The sequence below is a fragment of the Epinephelus moara genome, chromosome 21 (genome assembly GCF_006386435.1).
Source record: "Epinephelus moara isolate mb chromosome 21, YSFRI_EMoa_1.0, whole genome shotgun sequence".
In the NCBI taxonomy this organism is placed as follows: Eukaryota; Metazoa; Chordata; class Actinopteri; order Perciformes; family Serranidae; genus Epinephelus; species Epinephelus moara.
Window position 1 is genome coordinate 38,213,257 of NC_065526.1, and position 24,718 is coordinate 38,237,974.

The 24,718-nt window shown below is 40.6% G+C and overlaps 1 protein-coding gene across 1 annotated transcript in view; it reads right to left on the bottom strand.

Moving 5' to 3' along the window:
- Positions 1-24,718, bottom strand: part of LOC126382503 (disks large-associated protein 1-like) — a 98,330-nt gene that overhangs the window by 63,039 nt on the left and 10,573 nt on the right. Inside the window, exon 2 of the mRNA XM_050032400.1 lies at positions 8,763-10,294. Coding sequence (XP_049888357.1) covers positions 8,763-10,294 — 1,532 coding nt within the window. The remainder of the gene's footprint in view (positions 1-8,762; positions 10,295-24,718) is intronic.

The window sequence follows — 24,718 nt, forward strand, 5'->3', positions numbered from 1 at the left end:
GAGGGTAGGAAGAGTAGTGGTCAATTTAGTTAACTGACTATTTGTTTTCTGCTCTGGTTTTTTGAGAGTGATATTTTTATTTGGTTTACACTCTTACTGTTTAAGTAAAGAGCACTGATGGCATTGTTTTGGTCACAATTAGTGAAATTGGAGCCATGGATGGACTATTGCTTGTTTAAACAGGCTGGCACTGACACTTATAAAATAACTGAAAAGGAAAGGCTGCATTGTTTGTTAAATGTCAACAATGTCCTGTGGTGTTAATCTATTTTTTATTTATTAGGGGGCCCAAGCACAAGTGTGTGGAGTCTTGCTGCTATTTTAATTTCAATGTTAGACATTTTAAAGATTTCTTGTGTTGATTTATTTTCTATTTATTAAGGGGCCAAAGCAGCCAAAGCAAAACAGCTATATTTTTTTATTTAATGTTAATGTTCAAGTTTAAAGTTTGTTTATTTAACCCTGTTATCAATAAACGGTTCAGTTTCTCATACCAACTGTTGTGGATCATTCTAACTAACCCGATTAAGTAGTTGTTCTTGTTAGAGTAATATCACTTGATTAAACCTTTTCTAACATGACTGACAACAAAATAAGTGAATATGTATAATATGCGCTTAGATTGGATCGGTATCGGTATCGGCCAAAACTCAAGGCTGTAATATCAATATTGGATCGGAAGTGAAAAAGCTGGATTGGGACATCCCTAATGAGCTACGAACTCCCGCTGATTAGTTGAACATGTATCGATCTTTTTTATGAAGTAAAGATCGTGTAGTCCCCAGATGTCGGAACGAGATGAAACGATAACTGTGTTCACCTTACGGCCTAGTAGGCAGTAACCTAATCTGAACAAATGGTCAACTGGAGACATATGATAGATGTCGGAGCGGAAATCAGTTTCTGAGAGACTTTTTCTGATTCACCTTACGGCCTATACGTCATGAACACAAGGAAGATAAAGGACCCCACCCACAGTTCCACATTATCCACTCTCTAATGCAATGGACAACATGACAGCTCTCCAAAAGTGAAGCCAAACATCTGGATTCCCCCCGGTGGCTGGCTGCAGTATAGGTCAAAATCGATACAGCATGGTACTGCGATATTTTGCATGGTGATATTGTATCGATACATGGACACCAAGTACCGATCTTTTATTTAAACATTATTCATCACGCATCAGGACATACGTGACCAAAAGATACTTGGTCAAATCTGTCCCTGACCACCTTGGCAAGTGGTTTGAGTGACTGGATCACAACGTGTCTTGGTGGTGGTTTACACCTGTATTGAGATCCACTTGGGATCACCCAAGATGCATGTTATTGTTTCTTGGGTGATGTGATCCAGGTGTAACCAGGCTCAAAGAAGCTCTGTGCCATTTTCCTGGAACTCACCAAAACACAATGTGTGTATCACTGAAGTCTAACGAACTTTAGAGAGCATTTCTTCCTCAAAAAACATTTCTAAAGCCTAGCTTTTTTTTTATGAATTCCTGCATTGTTTACATCCAAATTAACTAGCTGCAGTCCTCTTCTTTGTCTCTTCTTGTTAGCATGTTGCTACATATCTTGGCCTGTTTTGTTGGAAGTCATGTAATCACTGTTTTAAGTTTAGTCAATTTTGCTCAAATTAAACAATAGAATTTGGGATCCTGAAATAAAGGAAAGACTGATAAACTTAGCAAAATCAGTAAACTCAAACCCTATTTAAATTTAGTTGAACTACCACTGGGTATCAGCCACATGTACTCAAACTCTTCTACCTCCTATATGTAGTTAAACACCTCCCCAACACTTAACACAGCGTAGCACTTCACAAAACTGCACAGCACAGCACAACAGCAAGCCATCAAGACAAAAACAGTGAAGAAAAGGCAAGATCACTGGTAGAGAGGCAGGAAGGGAAGCACTACTAAATTAAAAATGAGGTCTACAAACAGGAAAGGATGTCGTTCTTCATGAGGTCATGTCATTACCTAGCATTCAGAGAGTAAGGCTGCTACTGGCTCTGCACTTACTTCTCTCTTCAACTCAAAAGGAGGAAAGAGGAGGTAGAGGAGAAGGAAGAGGGAGGCTCTCCAAACCAAGAGGAAGTAAAGGAGGTGGAGGTGGGTTGGTGGGTGGCAGGGGGTTGGGTGGATAAGAAGCGTGGGGGTGAGTTGGGTGAGTGGAGGAAAGGCAGGAGGAAAGGAGTAGTGGAGAAAAGGGAGGAGGTGGCAGTGGGGTTCTTGGGAAATCAGAGTAATAGACTGGTGGTAGGAAGCAATGTTCCCTCTAAGGCTGGGGACACACTGCAACATGTTTATACTACCTGACTCTAAATACATATGGATGATTTAATCTATTAACATTAGACCTGTGTAGGGTATAAATTAGCCATAGTTAGGGGGATGCTAAGAGGGTTAGCTTATTGAATTATCACACTGTTTAACACACTGCAAGTTGTTTTCAGTCCAGCACCCCAACCCCAAATCTGTGTGGCCATTATGTAATTTATAGGAGATTAGTCAAGCACTAAAGATCCAAATCATTGAGCATGACTGCTATTTTATGACAATATTAGTTGAGTTTTCTTTTATTTTTGCATCAGTGTGATGATATTCTTTGATTTGTCAGGTATCTACTTCATGTGCCAGTCTGGTTGCTTTACTTGAAAACAGTTTCTCAGTTGAACTTCCACAAAATATACTCTGACTGTAGACTCTATACTTGGAACTCACCCCTGGTTTCAGCTAATAAGAGTATGGTAGGTGGTCCCAAAGACCAGCTGATAGCTTCGTTGCCAATGAGCTCTCATCCCAACTCATCAGATATTGCTGCTTTAGCAGTGCCAGTCACGTACTACGCGCTAGGTATCCTGCGTTTTTTGTTGATGTTGCCAGACACTGTGTCAAATTCCGCCTGTTACATGCATTGTGTTTCTTCTTAATACGCTTCTGTTTTTACAGAAGTTTCTGCATACATTCTTTTTCAAAATAAAATTACAGTGTCAGTAAACACAGCATATTTACGTTTATTTCTCTCTGTATTAACTGACGCCGCCTATCTGTGTATCATATGCAAGTGCTGTCTGTCCGACTGGCGGTATACCACCAAAGGTTCTGTCCGGATGTGTTACAAACTGAGACCACCTGATGGTGTAGCATTCCACTGGAGGCTTTTGGCCTCAGTGTCTGATGCCGAAATCACTGACCAAACAGTAGTGTTTGATGACTTTGGAATAAGAAAGGGCTGTTGATACCTGCTTTTGACCAGCAAATTTTAACCCCACAGTTTTGGCTGGTGTTTGGAAGATTTTTGTTACAAAAAACTTTCTAACACCTCTCTCGTTTTAAAGTAAACTTACTTCTGGCAGTTTACTTTAAAACGAGAGAGGCAGAGGGCAGCATTTATGGTCTGCATTTACTGTGTAAAATCTGTCTTCATTGTTTTGCTTAGATTTGTGCATTGTCTTGGTGCTAGTTCCTGACAGATGGCAGGTCTAATTCTATGTACCCAATATTAAAGGGATCCGATTAGAATCAAGAACTCAAAGAACAAGTCGCAGAATCAAAAAACATGTATGACAACTATTGAAAATAAAAACAACAAAAGAAGAGTGCCAGAGTGCTGAAGCTTCCCAAATCTGCAGGTCTGTCTCCATACTGGAGGTCCAATGAAAAATGATACTTAGCTGACTAGCCAGCAGGCTAATTAAAAACCAACTTGTCAAATAAAATGGTGCTGGAACCTGAGCCAAATTCCCAACCGATGATGTCACCATCTGCTATTGACTTTTTTGTCTGTCTCCAACTCTGTTATTTTGTCTTTTAACTTCCTGTCTGCAGCAGAGGTGGGAATGTGTTGCATTGTGTAAATTGACATGTGCTGCTTCTACATTTGATCAAATATCTGAGCAGTTTAACATCAGAACATACAGCATGAAGGGCTGAAAGAGCTGGAACAACATGAAAGACTTTCTTCTACAGCAGTCTGACAAACATCGACTGATATTTACATAGCGGCAGAGAGTAGATTAGGTCTCCTGCACAGCTCTGAGATTAACATAACATAAGTTTTAGAAAGTTATTGGAAAGAGTTGTTTTAATTCATATTGGTAAATCCAGACTAACAGTGTAAAAAAAGATCTTGTTTAGTGATTGTGAAGAATGCAGGTCAAGGTCTGCTTTTTACCAGTAAACTTGAGGTTCCATACAGTTTTGGGCTCGGTTACTCTTTTAACACATCATCTAACAATAAGCTAATCAGAGCTGAAATGACTAGGTGATTCACTGATTAGTAGATCATCAACAACAACAACAAAAAATGCTATCTAAACAGTTGATTTCTTCAGTTGGTTTCTTCAGATTTTTTCAGTACTTATTGTGTTTCTTATCTTATGTAATTGTAAAATTGAATTTCTTTGGGATTTGGACTGTTGGTTGGACAAAACAAAACATTTGATGACATCATCTTGGGCCTCAGGAAATTGTAAAAGGCAATTTTTTCAAGGTGTTCTGGCATTTTATAAACCAAAGGATCAATTAATCATAGGTCTGGGTGATTAATCAGATTTTATTTTCAGCTATGATTATGCATTCCTTCATTTTATTAAAACAGGATAATCAAGATAAAACGTGAGAACTGCACCAATGTTGCTCCCGGTTTGTGTTTTATTTTGTAAATCAGGCACACCCCTTCCAAACGGATGTGCTTGGCCCCTCCCCCCAAAGGCTAAACAGAACTTTCAGCCCAAGTTGAAAACAGCAAGGAATGACTCATCATCTCTCTGGTTGTTTTGAAACTTCAGTGGTAGATCTTATAAGAAGATGGCAGAAAGTGATCAAGGAGAAAGGTAAAACAAACCCTGTAGTGTGGGAACACCTTGGTTTTCCCTATCTGTCAGTTGATGATCCTTGTTAAGATTAAATAATGCCTAATACCCTCATATTACAAGTTTCAGTGTGTCCCCGGCCCCAGTGATATCCAGTCATGGTTTCCAGCCATATAAATCAGCAGTTGTCATTCCAGCCAAACACTGAAGCAATGCAGGGACTTTGTTAGATAAGACCCCTGACTTGGATGGGTTGTCATATAAAGCTGCATTTATTAAAATTGCTGATGTAGAAAAGAATAAAATGCATGCTGTAAGCTGCCTTGACTGTAGCCCTCAACCCTGCAAACCTTCTTTTGATTAGGCAGCCATGAGGAGGTGCACTCTGATAGAAGTTTAAATCTAAAACACTAAGGATCCACACTGCAGACCTATCCTTTTCTTATGGTTGCAGGACCCCAACTGTGTCATGACATCCAGAAATACACATACATTACTGAAGATATTTAACTACTAAACAAACTTCAATGATTTCTGTGATGATTTCTCTATATTTACAGCTGACACTCTCAGACCACTATAAGCTAACTATACTGACCATTAAACAGTATAATATACTTATTCTTGTCTCTTTGCCAAAAGTATCTAGCCTTTCACTTTGGGCTCCATTACATTCCACCAAATGTTGGTGTTAGCGTCCTCTATGTTTAGCTCTCAACATAACTCTATGAGTGTTATCTCTAGATGAGGAGGTATTGAGTTTTCCCAAAGTCTCTTAATGCCACAAGTGTTACAGTTCTCTAGATGTCCTGCTGCCGATCCCAGAATACATTGAAAGACGCAGTACAAATCTTTGCTCTCTCTGCTCACTGACTGGAAAGGACATCACAACATCTCCAACAGGCCTTTTATTAACTTCATCACAGCAGGTTGAACCCAGCTTTAGCTAATGAAATAACGTTTGAGATGTGTTTTAAATTCCTCTCTAGTTCAGTAAGTAGAATCACAATACACTGTTTTTATTAGACATGGTTATCTTTGTCAGTATCCTATATTCAGTGATGCATCACATTTTATCTTCTGTGTTCATTAAAGGTGTAAATATTTAATGTATCCTCAGAATGGTTCGTATGATATCCTACGAAAATGCAGACACAACAGTTCATATGATATCTTACAAATAAGCACCCCATGAATGACGTTACGTCCTTCATGTACAGTTACATAACTAACGTAAAGTTACGAAGGTTAGGTTTAGGCAAGTAAAGTTACTGAGGTTAGGTTTAGGAAAAGAAACACGGTGAGGACATAACTTACAATAACTCAAAGTTCACTCAGAGATCACACTTCCAAACATGCGTCTCCAGGGGAAAGTTTGCGTTTCTGTGACCTATCCACCATCCTCCCTGCCCCATTACAAGAATCCTCGGGACTGTTTCCTTGTTTACTCCCATCAGGGCACTGGTCTCGTGATCGCAGCCTTCAAAAACACATGGGTTATAAATGAATTTGGGTACATTACTGTTTATAGGAAGGGGAATAGGAAATGGGAAAGGAAATGTGACACACCCACTGAAATTGTCACGGTTCGCACTTCAGGTCAAGGAAAACCTGCCATTTTTGGTTCCAACTCAAAACCAACTTTTTCAGGTTCTGAACCAATTTTATTTTTGGTTGAAATGCTTTGAACAGTACGAGATTAGGTGCAGGAACCGGAGCTGAACCAAATCCATGATGGTGGAATAGGGGTATAAGAGGATACCTCATGACTATTTTGTGTGTGTAAATCTTCTAATATCAGAGTTCCCTAGAGCTAGATGAGTGAATATACAGACCCTTTCCAAAAAATTAGAATATCATGGAAAAGTTGTTTCATTTCCATAATACCATTCAAAAAGTTAAACTTTCATAGATTATAGATTCAGGGCCCACAATTTAAACGATTTCAAGTATTTATTTGTTTATTTTTACATAATTTGGGCTTCCAGCTCATAAAACCCACGAAAACAGGAATTCAAAAAATTAGAATACTGTGAAGAAATCACCATTTACTTCTCAGTTTTTGCAGAAAAAAAAGAAAGAAATTAGGATCACATCAAATCAATCAAAATATGGTACTTTCAAAACGATATGTCAATCTTCAATACTTGGTTGGGAATCCCTTTGCCTTAATCACTGCCTCGATGCGCCGTGGCATTGAGGCAATCAGCCTGTGGCATTGCCTGGGAGTTATGGAAGCCCAGATTTCCTTGATGCTTGCTGTCAGCCCTTCTTTGTTTTTGGGTCTGGTGTCCCTCATTTTCCTCTTGATAATACCCCATAGATTCTCAATGGGGTTTAGGTCCGGCGAGTTGGCTGGCCAGTTAAGCACTGTGATGGCATGGGCATCAAACCAGGTTTTGGTGCTTCTGGCGGTATGGGCAGGGGCCAGGTCCTGCTGGAAGATGAAATCTGCATCTCCATACAGATCCTCAGCAGAAGGAATCATGAAGTCCTCTAAAACATTCTGGTAGACTGTTGCGGTGACCTTGGATTTAAGAAAGCAGAGTTTACCAACACCTGCACCGGACATTGCACCCCAAATCATGACTGACTGTGGATATTTCACACTGGACCTCAAGCAGCTTGGGTTCTGTTCCTCACCCGTCTTCCTCCAAACCCTTGGACCTTGATTCCCGAATGAAAGGCACACTTTACTTTCATCGGAAAAGAGGACCTTGGACCACTGGCCAACAGTCCAGTCCTTCTTCTCCTTGGCCCAGTTGAGACGCTTCCTACGTTGGCTCAGGCTCAGAAGTGGCTTGACCCGAGGAACCCGACAGTTGTAGCCCATCTCCTGGATGCGTCTGAATGTGGTGGTTTTTGAAGCTGTGACTCCCGCCTCATTCCACTCTTTCTGGATCTCTGCCAGATTCTTGAATCTTCTCTGTTTGATAATCCGCTGAAGCCCACGGTCATCTCTTTTGCTGGTGCATCTTCTCCTGCCACATTTTGCCCTTCCACTAGACTTTCCGTTGATATGCTTGGACACAGCACTCTGTGAACAGCCAGCCTCCTTAGCTATGAACTTTTGTGGCTTACCCATCCTATGGAGGGTATCAATGATGGTCTTCTGGCCAGTTGTCAAGTCTGCAGTCTTCCCCATATTGAACCGAACTGAGACAATTGAACCAAACTGAAGCAATTTAATGACACCTGGGGAAACCTGTGCAGGTGCTTTGAGTTTAGTAGATGATTAGTGTGTGACACTCAGTTTAAAACATTCATGCCCTGCAAAATTTGGGCTGATTTCTTCACAGTATTCTAATTTTTTGAATTCCTGTTTTCGTGGGTTTTATGAGCTGGAAGCCCAAATTATGTAAAAATAAACAAATAAATACTTGAAATCGTTTAGATTGTGGGCCCTGAATCTATAATCTATGAAAGTTTAACTTTTTGAATGGAATTATGGAAATGAAACAACTTTTCCATGATATTCTAATTTTTTGGAAAGGGTCTGTATATATTCTTCATATTCACCAACCCATGCCCATTGTGAATACTTTTTCTTTATACTAATTCAATGGTCAGATTACAGATTGTTTTCACTCTACATTACAGATCATTCTGGGAACTTTCAAAGACGCAATCATCCAGTGTCCTGAAATGATTTTGGCATTGTGATAACCTAAAACTTTAACAGGTCATTCCTGCTTATCTAGTACTTCATTCCAGTAATGGATTCCACTGAATTGTTTGCCCTTCTCACATTGAAGCTGCTCCTTAGCAAAGTCAGAGAGTTGTAGTGTTTGGTAGGAATGAAAACTGACATCTCACAAGACTGGAAAGCACTGACTTAAAGGAAACATTGGTGAGGAAAGTAAGTCGTGGAGAAAAGGGAGGCAACAGAGGGGAGAAGAGTGAATCGACTGGTTTTGGATGGGAGTCGGGGAGGAATTAGTTACCTGTAAGAAATGGCAAGAGCGCTCCTGCTGCTGACTGCCCTTAGATTTGACTAGAGCTCTATCTAGGTTTAGGTTACCGGATCCTGCGCTGGCTCGTAGCTGGTTGTGGCTGCTGTTGTTGGTGTAGACCTCTCGGGCCCTGCTCACCGTTAGGCTTGATGACCATGCCCCTTTCTTCACAATGGGCCCGTCCACAAGACCCATTGGCATCAAGGGGCCACTTCCTCCAACGATACCGCCACCGCTGTTATTGCTGCTACCACTAACTGGCACACATGCCGACGACGCTGCATACTTCACATCGTTGTTGCTCCGGGAGGCTTTGAGTGCAGAATGGTGGTGTGTGTGGCCATGGTGTGCGTGGGTGTGTGTGTGCTCGTTTAGTGTGCCATAAGGGTCCATCATGAAGTAATGCTGGGACTGCGAGGAGGAGAGACTGGGGAGGGGAGTCTGGGGGAACTTGTCGTGGTTGTTGCCGGGGTACCGGCCCATTGTCATGGCGATGGGCGAGGGGGAAATGGAGGGTGAGGGTGAGGGTGGAGGTTGGTGGTGGTGAGGGTGGTAGAGACACAGCTCCCGTTCCAGGTTGTCATCTGAGCTCCAATATCCAGAGCCTGGAGCAGATGCTGAGCCGTGGAGCTGGTGGTGGTGGTGGTGGTGGCTTCGATGCTTGGGCTCCGCTGATCGACAGCGCTCGCGGCTCTTGCTGCGCTTCCGGTGGCGCACTCCCACCGGTGGAGTTTCACCTTCTGGGCTGGCCCTGGAACCACCACCACCACCTCCTCCACCACCACCACCACCATTAACGCTCCCATTATTGGCCCCCTTGGAGGACTGTGTGTGGTGTGGCCCCTCCAATGAATGTGACTTGGTGAAAAGTTTCTGGACCGAATGGACCAGGTGGCGAATTCTCCCTGGGCTGTCACTGTTGTTGTTGTTGGCCCCCATCCCCCCACTGTGGGCCAGTACTCCTCGTTTGTACTGCAGTGTATGGTAGCCATCTCTGGAAAATGACGGCTGACGCTCAAACGGGTCCGCAAAGTTTGCTGGTACCCGGGTGGGCGTTTTACCTCCATAGCCTCCTCCACCTCCTCCTCCTCCTCCCCCTCCTCCTCCTACATATGGTACCATGGCCATACACTCATCCTTTACCTCAGGATGGTGAGATGAGGAGGTGGAGTGGCACCTCCTTGGGAAGGTTCCGTATGGTACGATGCTGTTGCTGTCAGAGGGGTACGGGGAACGCTGAGCATTGTAGTAGGACAGCTCAGCTGGATGCGGCATGGGAATGGGCACAGGCATGTCATTCTGACTGATCAAATATGGCTTGCGGTCAACATGGTGACCCAGTAGATCATATGATGGTTCATAGGAGACCACGTGATGGTGACTCCGACTACTGGACAGGCCTTTCATGACAGGGGGAAGGATGGGTGGATGGAAAGAGGAATGGTATGGATGAGAGATGCCAGGCAGGCCTGTGACCAGAGAAGGGCTGCAGAAGACTGTCCCTGAGAGGAGAGCTGCAGACTCTGGAAGACAGGAAGAGAGAGGAGCAATAAGACAAACAGTTAATACAAGGCAACAAGGTCAACAAAAAACAAGTCATACTATGGCAGTGATATGGGACATAATTAAATGTATCAAGACACAACCCTCTGGGTTTAATTGAGTCATATTAGTCTTGCCGTCCTTCAGATTTTGATGATCTTTTTTGATTTCATAGTGAAAAGCATTCAAACATCACAATCACAATCACATTCACCCATTCACACACAATTACACACACAGGCCCAGGCTACCATACAAGGTGAAGCCTGCTACTCAGTTTTGAAGGCACTCACACACCAATGGTACAGCCTTCAGGAGCAATTTGGGGTCCAGTATCTTGCCCAAGGATACTTCTACATGCAGATTGGAGGAGCCGGAGATCGAACTGCTGATCTTCTTATTAGTGGACAACCAGCCCCTCCCCCTGAGCCACAACTTGAGGCGACGCAAAAGTCAGCCTTCGTCACCGATAGTCCTTCAATGTTGGTTTGGTGTGTCTGGGCCTTTAACTGATCACTTTATTTTGATTTCAGATTCATTCAACCATCCATCAAGCAATCTACTCTACTGGAGGAATAATAGTGCATATCCCAGAATACACTGGGTAAGGGGGAGGTAGACCCTTAACAGGTTGTCAGTCTATCACATAGACAGAGTAACTTATTCACATTCACACTTTCTGGCATTTAGCATGTCCATTTCACATGTTTTGGGGCTGTTGGAGGGAACCAGATCAACCACAGCAAACCCACACAGACATGTGGAGAACACACAAACTACAAACAGGAAGGCTTGGCAATTTGAGCCCAGAATTTGCTTGCTATGCTGTAAGAGTGGTACCCCTGAGTCATCCTATTTCTGTTGCGAGTTAAAATATTTTTTTTTGTTCCAGATGATGTTACCAAAAGAAAAGAAAAAAAAGTGTGTGGTGTAAGTTGGCAAGCTAAGATTGGCTTTTGGAATGAACACAGCTGAACAACCTGTACAACTTGGAAACACTCTTTCTTCTTGTTTGACAAATACTGATGAACTTTATGCAACTTTAATTCCAAAGCTCCAAATTCCCAGGTGACATATTCTTTGGAGCTTTTGATTGTGAGGGTCTGCTATCCTCACCAGTTCAACTTCTTTAAAAACTTTTTAATGCAAATGCTCATATTTACTTAAGCTAATTTCAGCACACAACACAGACAGAAAAACAACTATTTTATTAGTATTCAAAACCTACAGCAAGGCACTCCCGTCAGCAGGGGCAAACTGGCCATCTGGCATACCAGGCAATTTCCTGGTGGGCTGATGTGCCTTTTGGGCCGACTCTGTCTGACCAGCCAATAGTGCAGGTAGTCCAGCCCACTTCTATAATTTCTTAATTGACAGTGGGCTGGCCCGATAACATTTTTGCTTTCCAATAAACCCGCCCTTTCACACAGGAATCTGGTGTTCACTTCCCGTATGAATGTAGAGCCAAATCATGATGTTTATTCTAAATCTAACCACAGGCTTTTGTTGACGTCACAGTGTTGGTTGCAGTGTCTGGGAACATCAACAGCAGACGCAGGAGGATATCTAGCACTTAATATGTTGACACAAAAGGCCACTGACAGGTGATGGGTGACAATTTTGGATAAGAAAGTGTTGGAATGTCATATACAGAACCTTTATGCAGCAAGAACAATGCTTCGGAATGTAGTCTTGTAGTGTATTGTTGCACTAAACAGTCGATGACACACAACAGTAAATGGCTTCCTTTTTTCAAAAGTATTGTAGAGCATCATTGTTTCTATTGGCTGATTATGCACATCCACATGCTCAGAGTTGAAGCTAACTGGAGATGGAACAAGAAATTCATGCTTGGATTTGTCTGTTGTTTGAGCTGAATGGAAGATATCATTTGTAGGGCGAAAATGTAATGTGACCATCAACTCAAGTCCCACACACAAAGGCTTTGAGTGGCTTAGCTGGTAACCAAAGAAGAAGCTGGGGCTTGGGGCAACACCAAACCTCTTAATCACTGGAGCAAAGTTAAAAAGGGGGTGGTTGATTAAAGAACCAGAAACAATAATACTAAACATAAACACAGGCAGCTGAGGGATGATAAGTATTGGAAGTGGATGTCCTTCTCCAGTTTAAAGCCTGTCTTTTTCATTTTCTCTCAATGTACTAAGAAAGTCCACCCAGTCAGCAGGCACTTAATAGTGCAGGTAACAGTACTGTAAGAAGTGCCCTCTCTCCCATCTTATATAACTGTGAGTTAACATCTCAGGCGGCTATGGGAAAATGCTCCAGGGTTCAGACTGCTCGCAAGGCAGTTTTATTACAGATGAACAGCCATGCAGGGCCACGTAGTGATGTGAATGCTGCATGCATGGCTGTGTGTGTACTTGCACTCCTGCATTTGTGGTGGAGTCGTGAGATGGTGTGTGTGTGTGAGAGAGAAAGAGAGAGAGAGTGTGTGTCTGTGTGAGTTTCCTCTGTCCTACTTGGCCCATGACACAACTACTTAACACAACCTGACAGCCCCACTGGTAGAGGGGCCTCTAACAAGCTACAGTAACTCCCAGTGAGCTGGGATAAGCCACCCACACACACACACACACACACACACACACACACACAGATATCAGTAGATCCCCCCCTTCCTCCCCCCCTCTCCTTCTTCCGTATTTTCTTCAGAACAAATCTTACAGATATCATACAAACCAACATTTTTGTTTGTTTGTTTTTAGCCATGCCTGTGGTGTAGTATTCTTTGACCAGGAAAAGTGACGTACTTAAATCTCTGCTGGTTGCTTGAATATATATATATATGTATATATATATTACATACATTACATTATACATACATTATAACGTGAAAAGTTTATCTCATGTTATAACCTGATAATTTATATAGTAACAACATGAAAAATTTCATGTTTTAACAATATAGTTTCATGTTATCCCTGTTTTGGGCCATGTTGATGCCTGTTCATTGCAAATAGCCAAGTGTCAAATCACAACCTGAGTATATGGGTTCACCTCCTCCCAAGACCAAATATTGCATTATAATGTGGAACTTTTAATGTCTTGACAATATAAATTATCATGTTTTAACGCAAAACTTTTACCATTCTCACAATATAAATTATCACGTTATAACGTGAAACTTTTCACGTTATTACAATAAAAGTTATCACGATTTAACATGAAACTATATTGTTACAAAGTGAAAATATATTGTTATAACGTGAAAAACTTCTTGTTAGAACAATAAACTTTTCATGTTACAATGTAATACTGATCCATAATTTTTTTCGTGATGTGGCAGCAATACGCTTCCGTAAATACAAATAGTCCAGTACACAAATTCCTGTAAAACCACAACACACCATTTGTAAACTTCACATTTTTCATGCATATTGTTCATATTCTTTCCATTCATGATATGGTCCTGGTAATTTTTCACCCAGCTCAAATATCCCCTCATAACAAATGTCTGTACCAGATTTTGAGCTACAGATTTTGAATGTATAAATATGTGTTCTGAAATTAATAAATAGGTCATTCATTTTTAATGAACCCTTCAAACTCTGCAATAGAATTGCTTACTGTGATATAATTTCTTGGAGTATTTTCAAATGCTTCATATACCTAAAACCTGTACAACCTAAGCTAAAAAGTTATGTAAATTAATAAACCACAATAATTGATAAAAGTACGGAAATTGTGTCATTTACAAATAAAATCTTCACAAAACATATTTGATCCAAAAAAAAATTAATTTAGAAACATGAACAAATTATTTCTTAACACTCTGTAAGTTATTTGAACTATGTACATTATTCATTTTCTGAGATATGCTCATTTCTATGAGCAGAGTGCAAAGGTATTTATTATTTCCGCTGGCGCTGCTGTGCATTTTTTCGCACGGTTTTGTACCACACAAAACATAGCACAGTGACGTCATTAAGAACACAGGGCCGAATTCACAAAAGGATTGCGTGGCTTTTGCGGCCGCTAAACCGGTAAAAATGGAGCAAACAGATACCGTCTAATTCACAAAGCACGCGCAGAGGGTGAAATGCTCCACTAACTGCGCTGCCAAGCAGATTGCGTCTCGGTGCTCCGGTGTTATTTGCTCGTATTTAAATGAGGTAATATGCATTTATTTGGCGCAAAAATTGCCCCTTTGTATGCAAATGAGCCTCATTGATAAACAATGTCTAATTCACTAACACCAGCACTAATAGCCACACGCAGTTTGAGTGAAGTAAATAACGTCTTTAGAAAGCTGGTGCAAACTGGGCGCTCCTCTGTGGAAGCCTCTCGCCCAGACTTTCCACTGATCGTGGCAGCAGTGATCGTCTGTTAAATCAGTCTGTAAATAATATTTTGACATTATTATTATAATCATTATTACTTTAATGGCATCCGAAGATATTGATGCGTTGAACAGGTGACAGTCTGCGGTCGTTCTCAAAACGCACTTCTGTCACGCACTTCAAAAGCAACTTTCAATAATTTATTTTACGAAACGGGGGAAACAAACGTGAACAAAAACGGTTCCATAATTCATATTAAATTCAAAAGATAACGAAAAAACAGCTACAAGTGAGAGGGAATAGTGATAAAGTGGTCAAACTTGGTCAAATCCACAGCCTCAACCCATCCGACACTGTTAGACTGACTCACCAGCAGACATCACTACATGAGGGTATACAGTATTCAGTACTTTGCCAAACAAAGTCTGCCATTGTTCTGTCACGGTGTTCTTGGCGCAAAGCCAGCATTTATACTTTGCCATGTGGCTAATTGCAATCAGGGGCAAATCAGGGGCAAACTGCACTCAGCTGCCAAACTTTGTGGGCGTGTTTGCGCTGGTATATCAGTAGCGCAATATCCTTTGTGAATAGGACGTTAAGACTGCGGGTGTAAGTGAAGTGCAATTCAAGGTGCTATCAGCGGCCGCAGTTCATTCTTTGTGAATTCGGCTCACAATGTGATGACATAGAAGACAGAAGCTTTAGCGTTCTGCTGCAAAAAGAGTGACTTTAGATCTACTTAAACAGAATCGTGCAAACAGCAATCCCCCATGGTTGTCCGCCAGATGTTCATTTTTAAAGGAACAGTATGTAAGATTTAGGGGGATTTAGTGGCATCTAGTGGTGAGGACTGCAGATTGCAACCAGCTAAAACTTGCTTCTCCTACTTAGAATTCCTTCAATGTTCATTGTTCTTGACCGCAGAGGTCTCTTCCTCTTCAAAACAAACGGACCAGATGATTAAAATGTAAAAATACTGAATAAAGCAGTTTCACATTACAAATCAGTGTTTCTCCTATGCTCGTCATAGATGGGCCACTAGCCCAGAAACTGCAAATGTGTGCTCACCTATTTTCTCTGATATTTTTAGATCGAGACATTCAAGAGGTTTTTTTTTTTTTAATTTTTTTTTATTTTACAGAAGTTGAATTATCCGGGGCGGCACGGTGGTGTGGTGGTTAGCACTCTCGCCTCACAGCAAGAGGGTTGCCAGTTCGATCCCGGGCGTGGGAGCCCTTCTGTGTGGAGTTTGCATGTTCTCCCCGTGTCAGCGTGGGTTCTCTCCGGGCACTCCGGCTTCCTCCCACGGTCCAAAGACATGCAGATTGGGGACTAGGTTAATTGGTGACTCTAAATTGTCCGTAGGTGTGAATGTGAGCGTGAATGGTTGTTTGTCTCTATGTGTCAGCCCTGCGATAGTCTGGCGACCTGTCCAGGGTGTACCCTGCCTCTCGCCCGATGTAGCTGGGATAGGCTCCAGCCCCCCCGCGACCCTCAAGAGGATGAAGCGGTTAGAAGATGAATGAATGAATGAATGAATTATCCGAGATCTCTTCCTCTCCAAAACAATTAGACCCTGTGATTTAAACCAGTAAAAACAAAGACTAAAGCAGTTTTACATAAAAAAAAAGGGTTTGACCATAAATCAAAAACTCACATTTATTGAATTTGACCCACACTGGTGGATCTAAAATCCATTTTAATAGATTTGGCTCAAATTTGATCACTGGGCGGAGAGTAACTAGGCACATTTACTCAAGTACTGTACAATTTTGAAATACTTGTACTTTACTTTAGTATTTCCATTAAATATATATTATTATAGGTTAAGGTACCCAGCAATATATAAAGTAATTAAAAATAGCTCCATATTTACGAGCTGTAACATTAAAGTAATGAACACATTAATAACATAATTATACTCCACTAATAACATATATATATATATATATATATATATATATTTGAATGCAAAACTTTAACTTGTAGCAGAGTATTTCTATACAGTGTTATTGCTACTTTTACAAGAATACGGTCTGAGTGTTTCTTTCACCACATACATTAGTAGGGTTGTGAGCTCCACATCTGGTGAAAACATGGTTCCGTTAAAATCCATTTTTAAAAGTTTGCCTTGCTGTTTTTTGTAGCAGAGTATGTGAATTCTTGAGCTATAGCCAAAAACATGTTTTGTGTGGTCACAGTGACCTTTACCCTTTACAACCAAGTTCTAATCAGTTCATCCTTTTGTCCAAGTGGTCGTTTGTGCCAAATTTGAAACAATTCCTTCCAGGTGTGCCCGAGATTTTGCATTCCTGAGAATGAGAAGGATGTGAGGTTACAGTCACCTTGACCCTCGACCACCAAAATCTAATCAGTTCATCATTGAGTTTAAGTGGATGTTTGTGACAAATTTGAGGAAATTCTGTCAAGGTGTTCTTAAGATAAAGCATTCACAAGAATGAGGCCGGACAACCAGAAAACTTAATGTCATAAAATTTAAAGACATACTGCATTATTGTACAAATGGCCATTCCACATAGGAAGTACTTTTACTTTTGGTACTTTAAGTATATTTTGATGCCAGACCAGCCTAAATGTAGAAAAATGTGTAGCCCCTTTACAAAAGTATAACATTTCTTAAATATTATAATACTTTCGGAATTGTCATCTTATTTCAGGCTAAAAGGGCGACATTTATGGTGTTTTTACTGCTGAGTCAAATTTGACCCAAACATTAGTAAGGGTTGAACAAACAAGATACAAGATGTACATTTTTGAGCTCAGTGAAGTTCTGAATTGTATTTTCTCACAGTTTAACTCTCCTGTTCTATTTCCACTATTTGTTTTCATCCTGGCCATTACCAATGTTTATTATTGAATAAATGTTATTCTTGGACCACAATGTTACCCTATTTTCAAATATGCTTTAATTGCAATGCACATGTACAAACAAATACAAATATTAAATTGTCATTGGAATTGTCATTAAACATATTCCAGGTTTTTGCAGAAGTGCAGAATATCAACATTATTGTCTAACAATGATGTTAATTCCTTTGGTAAATATTACATCACCCAGCAAATTTACCTTGCCACTATGAATTTCTTAGGGTGCTGTTGCACCTGGCATTTTTAGTTCAGGTAAAGCAAACTTGGTGATGCCCTTCATTTGGGCTGGTGGTGAAGGCTCTAGTATAGTTCATTTGAGGTGTGAAAGTAAACAGACTGTCTGCAGGATTGTTTTGGATAGAAAACATGAAATTTGAGCATAATTTCTATTAGATCCATGAGTTGGTTGTAAACTGCTGAACAAGTGATACTATAATTGATTTCTATGAGTGATGCATGTATATGTTAATCATAATCATGGTAACAGTTTTGCACGTCAGCAAGTGAGTGTGGGGCTTTTCCCTGATGATGCAGAAAGTCACAAGCTATGTTTCGATCCAAAAGTGATTCGAATCATTGGGAAATGCGCATTAAAAGAAATACGAATCCTGTGTGTTTCCNCTGAACAAGTGATACTATAATTGATTTCTATGAGTGATGCATGTATATGTTAATCATAATCATGGTAACAGTTTTGCACGTCAGCAAGTGAGTGTGGGGCAAATACGAATCCTGTGTGTTTCCATTAAATGTACGGACTTTGGTGAAAACTATGAACTCGCGCGAGTTTTCCACAGAACCGGAAACAAAACAAGTCTCGCATTCTTCTTCTCCTACGTTTTCTGGCGGTTGGCAACCAGCTTTTAAATGCATTACCGCCTTCCTGACCCGGAGTGTGGATATCACCATTGAGAGAGGTGCGCTACGTCAGACTTAATTCGAACATAACTGTTTCCATCCCCCGTTTTGCAAATCAAGATTTTTTCGAATCAACCAAAACCCGGCTAAAGCAAACATATTTTAGTTTGTGTGAATCAGGGGATTTTAATTCAAATTTTGGTGTTTCCATCATAATTTTCCGATGCGATACTTCTAGATGCGCATCTAAACAGGCTGATGGAAACATGGCGACAGACAGTTTAAACTGCAGTCTGTTGTGCTTGTATCTTCTGTGTACTTGGCAGTTTGAGAAGTTCATTAAAAAGTGTGTGACATATGGAGCCCACAGTAATACCGGGCCTTAGACAGTTACAAACATGGAAGTACAGCAGCATTTATATCATTGTTACCAACAAGATCAGTACTCACTACTACATGTTCTCTTTTCATAGATAATGAGTAGTGTAAATGGACATCATTAGTTTCTCCTCTTTTAATTAATGTTTCCCCATTTAAAACACCCCTGAATTAAACACAGTATGTATGTTCCATTGACATTTATGGGTAGGAAGTCCTGAATAACTCTGTCTCACTGGCAATACATTGTACTCACAACACTGTGTCTAAAAATAAAACGTAACTGAATCAAGGGAGGAAGTGATTCACTTCAAATGATGTGTTAGTGAAGTCAGACATTACTGTACAAGGACCCAAATAACAGGGGCTTAAATAAGCGACACTTGTTTCCGTACTAGTAGGAGAATGCATCTGATTACATCAGATATGACTTAATAAAAGAACCTTGACAAATATAAAGTCTGAGTAACTAGAGAAGAGTCACTGAGAATGGAAGTATTCCCACTTCTTAAGAGGGACTTATAGAAAAGGTGACCTGTGGGTACATGTTCCCCTTGACTTTGATGGTACATCAGCACAGTACATCTGAGTAAGTTTCCTGCAGGATACTGTTAAGTGAGAGTGACACGTGGTACAGCTTTCCCCAAGGCATTGAAAATAAAAGAAAAGAAAGAAAAAAATGTAATTTAATCAAAACAAATTATAAACAGGTGTTCCAAAACACAAAATGAAAGTCTAATGAGTCTACTCTTTATATCAAATTTAATCTTTACACATGTGTCTCTGTAGAAAATCCAGCTGGACTACAGTTACCTTTTTTAAAGCTGGGAGCAGGCCTTAATAATACTGACGCCTGCAAAGGCTAGACACCGCACACAGAAATTATTTCCATCAGCATGCATGAACATGATTATTTTTGACTTGACAGTTAGAGAGGAGTGCATATTAAACAGCTGATTAAATACAGAGGACAACACACTGAACAACAGGAAGACTATTATAAGGCTTGTGGTGCTGAGCAATCCCTCCACATCTGGTGAAAACATGGACTCTATTAAAATGAACTTTGCAGAGCGTAATAATTCTTTAAACATGACCAAAAACGTTTTATTGTGAGGTCACAGTGACCTTGACCTTTGACGACCAAATTCTAATCAGCAAAATTTGAAATAATTCCCTCCAAGCATTCCTGACATATCACACTTACAAGAGTGAAAGGAGCTCAAGTTCACAGTCACCTTCACCTTTGACCACCAAAGTCTAATCGGTTCATTCTTGAATCCAAGTGGACATTTGTGCCAAATTCGAGGAAATTCCCTCAAGGCATTTCTGAGATTTTGCATTTACAGGAGTGGGGTGGACGGACAATCCGAAAACATGATGCAATTAAATTGCTTTAAAGAGATACTGCCGCAGTGTTTTTATCTGAATAAGATATAAAATGAGAAGGTGGATATCAATCTCATGTCTGTGTAAAAAGTTCTGTTTACAACATATAGAGCATTAATATAGCAGCAAACAACTGTTGTTATGTAAAGGTATGTACATGATCCTTCACTGACTTCTCACCAAGAATAGGTCATGACACGCAACTCCCCATAAAACCACAAGCTTGCTCTTGGCATTCTTGAGGGAATTTATTCAATTTTTTTTATTGATTTATCTTTTTTAAATTTGGCACAAACATTCCCCTGGACTCAAGGATGATCTGATTAGATTTTGGTGGTCAAAGGTCAAAAGTCAAGGTCACCATGACCTTGCATCCATCTTATTCTAGTGAACTTGCTATTTCAAGAACACCTTCAGAGAATTTCTTAAAATTTGGCACAAACATTCACTTTGAGTCAAGGATAAACTGATTACAATTTGGTGGTCAAAGGATAAAGTCACAGTGACCTGTTTTTGGCCATAACTCAGGAAGTCATATGCTAATTTTGACAACATTTCACACAAATGTCTAACATGCTATAAAGATGAAGTGATGACATTTTATATCCAAACTGTCAAAGGTCAACTTCACTGTTGCATCATTATGTTCTGCAAAAACACTTTACTGGTCAGTATTCAACGTCATATCTCAGGAACAGAAGAGAGACATTTGGTCACTAAATTGGTGACACTAATCTTTGGTGCCCACCTTAAAACTGTGCTGATTGTATAGACCTTCTGTGCTGTCAGGGGTGTGTGACGCTTTCACATTTTCACGGACATGGATGTAAAATGTTACTTCAACTTGATGGGTTTGCAGAGGCATAAAACTGTGGTAATTGTAGTTTGTTTTTGTGCTGAATAACTCCTTTTACTCCTTTTTGGTAGCAATTGGATCATTAGTCAAATGACAACACACTCCATGAGTTTATCTATCAACTGTCAGCACAAACTGGCCCAGACTACGAACTAGCTTGGTCCAACCGAATCTGAGCTACAATTTTATCCAACGATCAGAATGTGTATCTGCTCCTTCAGTTATGAACAAAACTACTTAAGTTTATTTGGAGAGAGGATCGTGTCATGAGAGAGAAACTACCAGAAAGAGCTAAAGGAATAAGACAACCAAGGCTACTTATCAGAACAGGACCAGACAGTCAACTGGTGTCATTAAAAGCTGATTGTTATCTTAGTAATGGTAGGCTAGGATTTGCTCATCTGTTCTACAGAGATCTTGAGAAAGAGCAAGAACACTACATTCTCTGAACTGGAGATTAGGTATTTATACAACTGACACTTGAATGTAAATTTCTAGGAGGAGAGGCGAAATAAAAGAAGTTGAATGAGAAGAGGAGGAGAGGAACTGAGGTAAAGCAGCGGACGGAAACAAAGTCTACAAGATTATATAGAAGAGCTAAAAAGCAGATGAGAGATTGACAGCTGAACCCCACCCCAACCCGTCTTTCCCACCACCTCCTGCTGCATTTTTCAAAGAGCCATATGTGCCAGGCAGGCTGGGTTGATGCTGTGTGTGTAGGCGGAAAGAGAAATGAAAATAGGGCTGAGATCAAGTTATTTTGGGCTAAATGGAAGCTGGCGAACAAAAAGCCTTTGAGTCACCCTCTGAGGGTGGATACCAGCACCGAAGGCAGACAGAATTCTCATTTAATGTAGCCAGATGGGCATTTACTTCTATACTGCAGCACACATTCCTTACATCACTCTGGTTACTATAAAACATTTCTCAGTTGATTTTGCAGAAAAGTAACCACAACCAAGGAATATATGTGGATACCACAAAATAAAATGACACAAAGAGCATTTTAGCCATATTACCCACTATCATAGAGATAACCACTGCCAGTGTGTTTATTAAGAGGTCATGCAATTAAAAGTAAATTACCACCCATTTGAAAGTCGACTACTGATGCTGTGTTAATGTGCTAGTGAGAAGCTGTGAAATCTGAGAAGAGGAGCTGGCTGCTGAACAGTGTTGAGCTCTGCTGTGAGAAAAATTAAACCCACAAGACAAGAAAGAAATTGGCACCAAACTAAATTCAACATCTGATTTCAACAACAGCAGCAGCTACATTGTGGTTTAATTCATCAGTGTATTATGGTAGCCCGTTCAATGCATCTACACAACAGTACTTTAAGTTCCAATGACCTTGAAACACCTCTACTTTTATCCAAATGAAAGAAAAAAATGACAAGAAGCTGCATTACCACACACACTTGCACACAGAGCCCTGACAAGAACGCATCTCTGTGTGATTCAGGCTATAATAATTGAGCAAGATGTGGCTTAATGGCAGGTATAATAGTCTGTAGTCATTGACTACACCTAGAGGACTGCTATTGTCAACCAGTCACTGTTCAGACATCACTGTGCACACAAAGGAAAATCAATACAAAATGGGACAACTGGCAAAACCACTAAAAAGAGCAGAGGGGAACCCTAACATAATATATTGATTCTCTCTCTCTTTCATTTAATAATCTTTTCTCAGAACTTACCTCAATGCCTTTTGTTGCCTTGTATTTCAGTGCTTGTCATTAAAGGGTTAGTTCCCAAACAGCTGAGCTGCAGAATAATACACAGTGCGGCAGCAGTGACACAGTAATATGGAGTTTTATGGTTGACTAAATGTAGTGCCAAACAAAAGGGCTGTCTGATGGCAAGGTAAAGTGGTGAAAAAATCCTTGATATAGTGACCACTTAGACTGATTGAATTTTTTAGGTGGTCCTCTTTTAATGTGGCTAAAATACGTTGAGATAGCAACCCCTGTCTACAGCAATGTATTGCTGAGCTTCCCTGGTGGGGCTCCCACCTGCTTTTCCAATCTGGGGGTGTGACAATCGTTATCTACTGAAGGTAATACACTGACTATACAAAAGTATCTCATGTGACTTCACTTCAAAAATACCGAACAAACCCTGTCATACAGGGATGCAAGATATTGGATTTGTGGCCAATATCTGATATGCCAATATATAACAACTCATTTGACCAACAACTGTTACCGATATCGAATAATCGATGATATCTTTTTTTACCCACTTAACTTTAGTGATCATCAAGTCTCTTCTGTAATGGAATTAACATCATATTACACATGCATACTCTTATTGTGATGGTCTAGCAGCAGATGGAGACATGAAATACAGTACTTTTCAATGTATGTAATATGCATTCACTGTGCAAAAATAAGAAAAAGCATGTTGGCCGATTCTGTTCATTTCAAAGCCAATATCGGCTGATACCAATGACGTGCAGATATTATCATGTATTCCTACTGTCATATTTAATTGACATCAACAACGATAGCAAAGCAAATGCAAAAATTGAGCCTCATGCAAGAAACAAAACATGAACAAATGTTTTCTTATTTGTGTACATGTTCATGATTTGTTGTAATTTTATTTGTACCCACTGATTTTTGGGATTCAACAATGTTTTCTTATTTTTGCTCTTCTCTTAGACAAGGAAAAATTCTATGAGTGGTCGAGCACACTCTTACCAAGTAAAGAAAAAAAACATCTTGTTTTTGTAGTCCACAAATTGTTGTCCAATGCAGAAAAAACACGAGTTTTACATTTGAGGAACATTTTTTAAAGGGCCAGTGTGTAAAATGGGTTGAAAACAGTGACATCAGTGGTCAAATTCTAGATTGCAGGGCTCACTCGCTCACCCCTCCCGTCGGGTAAATGACGGTGGCCTCGTAGGGACAAAAACCCTTGCGCAGACACGAGTTTTTCAGGAGTAGGTCTATCTAGCGACGAGGTGAATATTTATTTAGAAATCTAAACCATGTTACGATATTGTAATGAATCACTCAGGAGCAGGAGACCAGAGTAGCGTTCAGGAAAAAGGACAGTTTATTTGAGCACTCCAAAAACTCCGGTAACACTCCAGGGGGTAAAAGACTCTGTCCCAAACTCTGACTCTTCTAGTGTAACACAGACACTTCATACACACATACTCACTTACAGTACCAAGCGGGGACACCCTCCCCTCTCTGCTCCACCAATCTCCAGCCCGCACACTGACTGACAGCGTAGCCTGTAAACAGAGCTCAGCTGTTTATTTAGCCTAGCAATATCTCCGGACTATAGTAGCTGCAATGGATGACTCTGAACGCGATTTTGAAGAGTTTCTTGTAGCGGACACAGACCCAGAGCCATACCTGTTTGAGCCGGAGCATACAGATGAGGAACTCCATGTATTTGATGCTGAGCGGGCGAGAAGAGAGGCTGAATGCACAGAATGGGATTCGGTGCTACTGCTGCCATCGTTGGGGAGATATATCATCAGGAGGAAAAGCGCCGCAGAGAGTGCATCACAACGAGTGAAGTTGCGTCTTCTTTTCCTCGCAGATGACACAACGAGTGAAGTTGCGTCTTCTTTTCCTCGCAGATGACGGTTCGGGTTCATTCTCTCCTGTTGCCTGGTAAGTGTAGTCCATTCGCAAACTTTATAACTAAAACAACTTTTCACTACTCTCTATCGACGAACTACTAACACTCTCTGCTGTTTCCTCCTCCTTCTT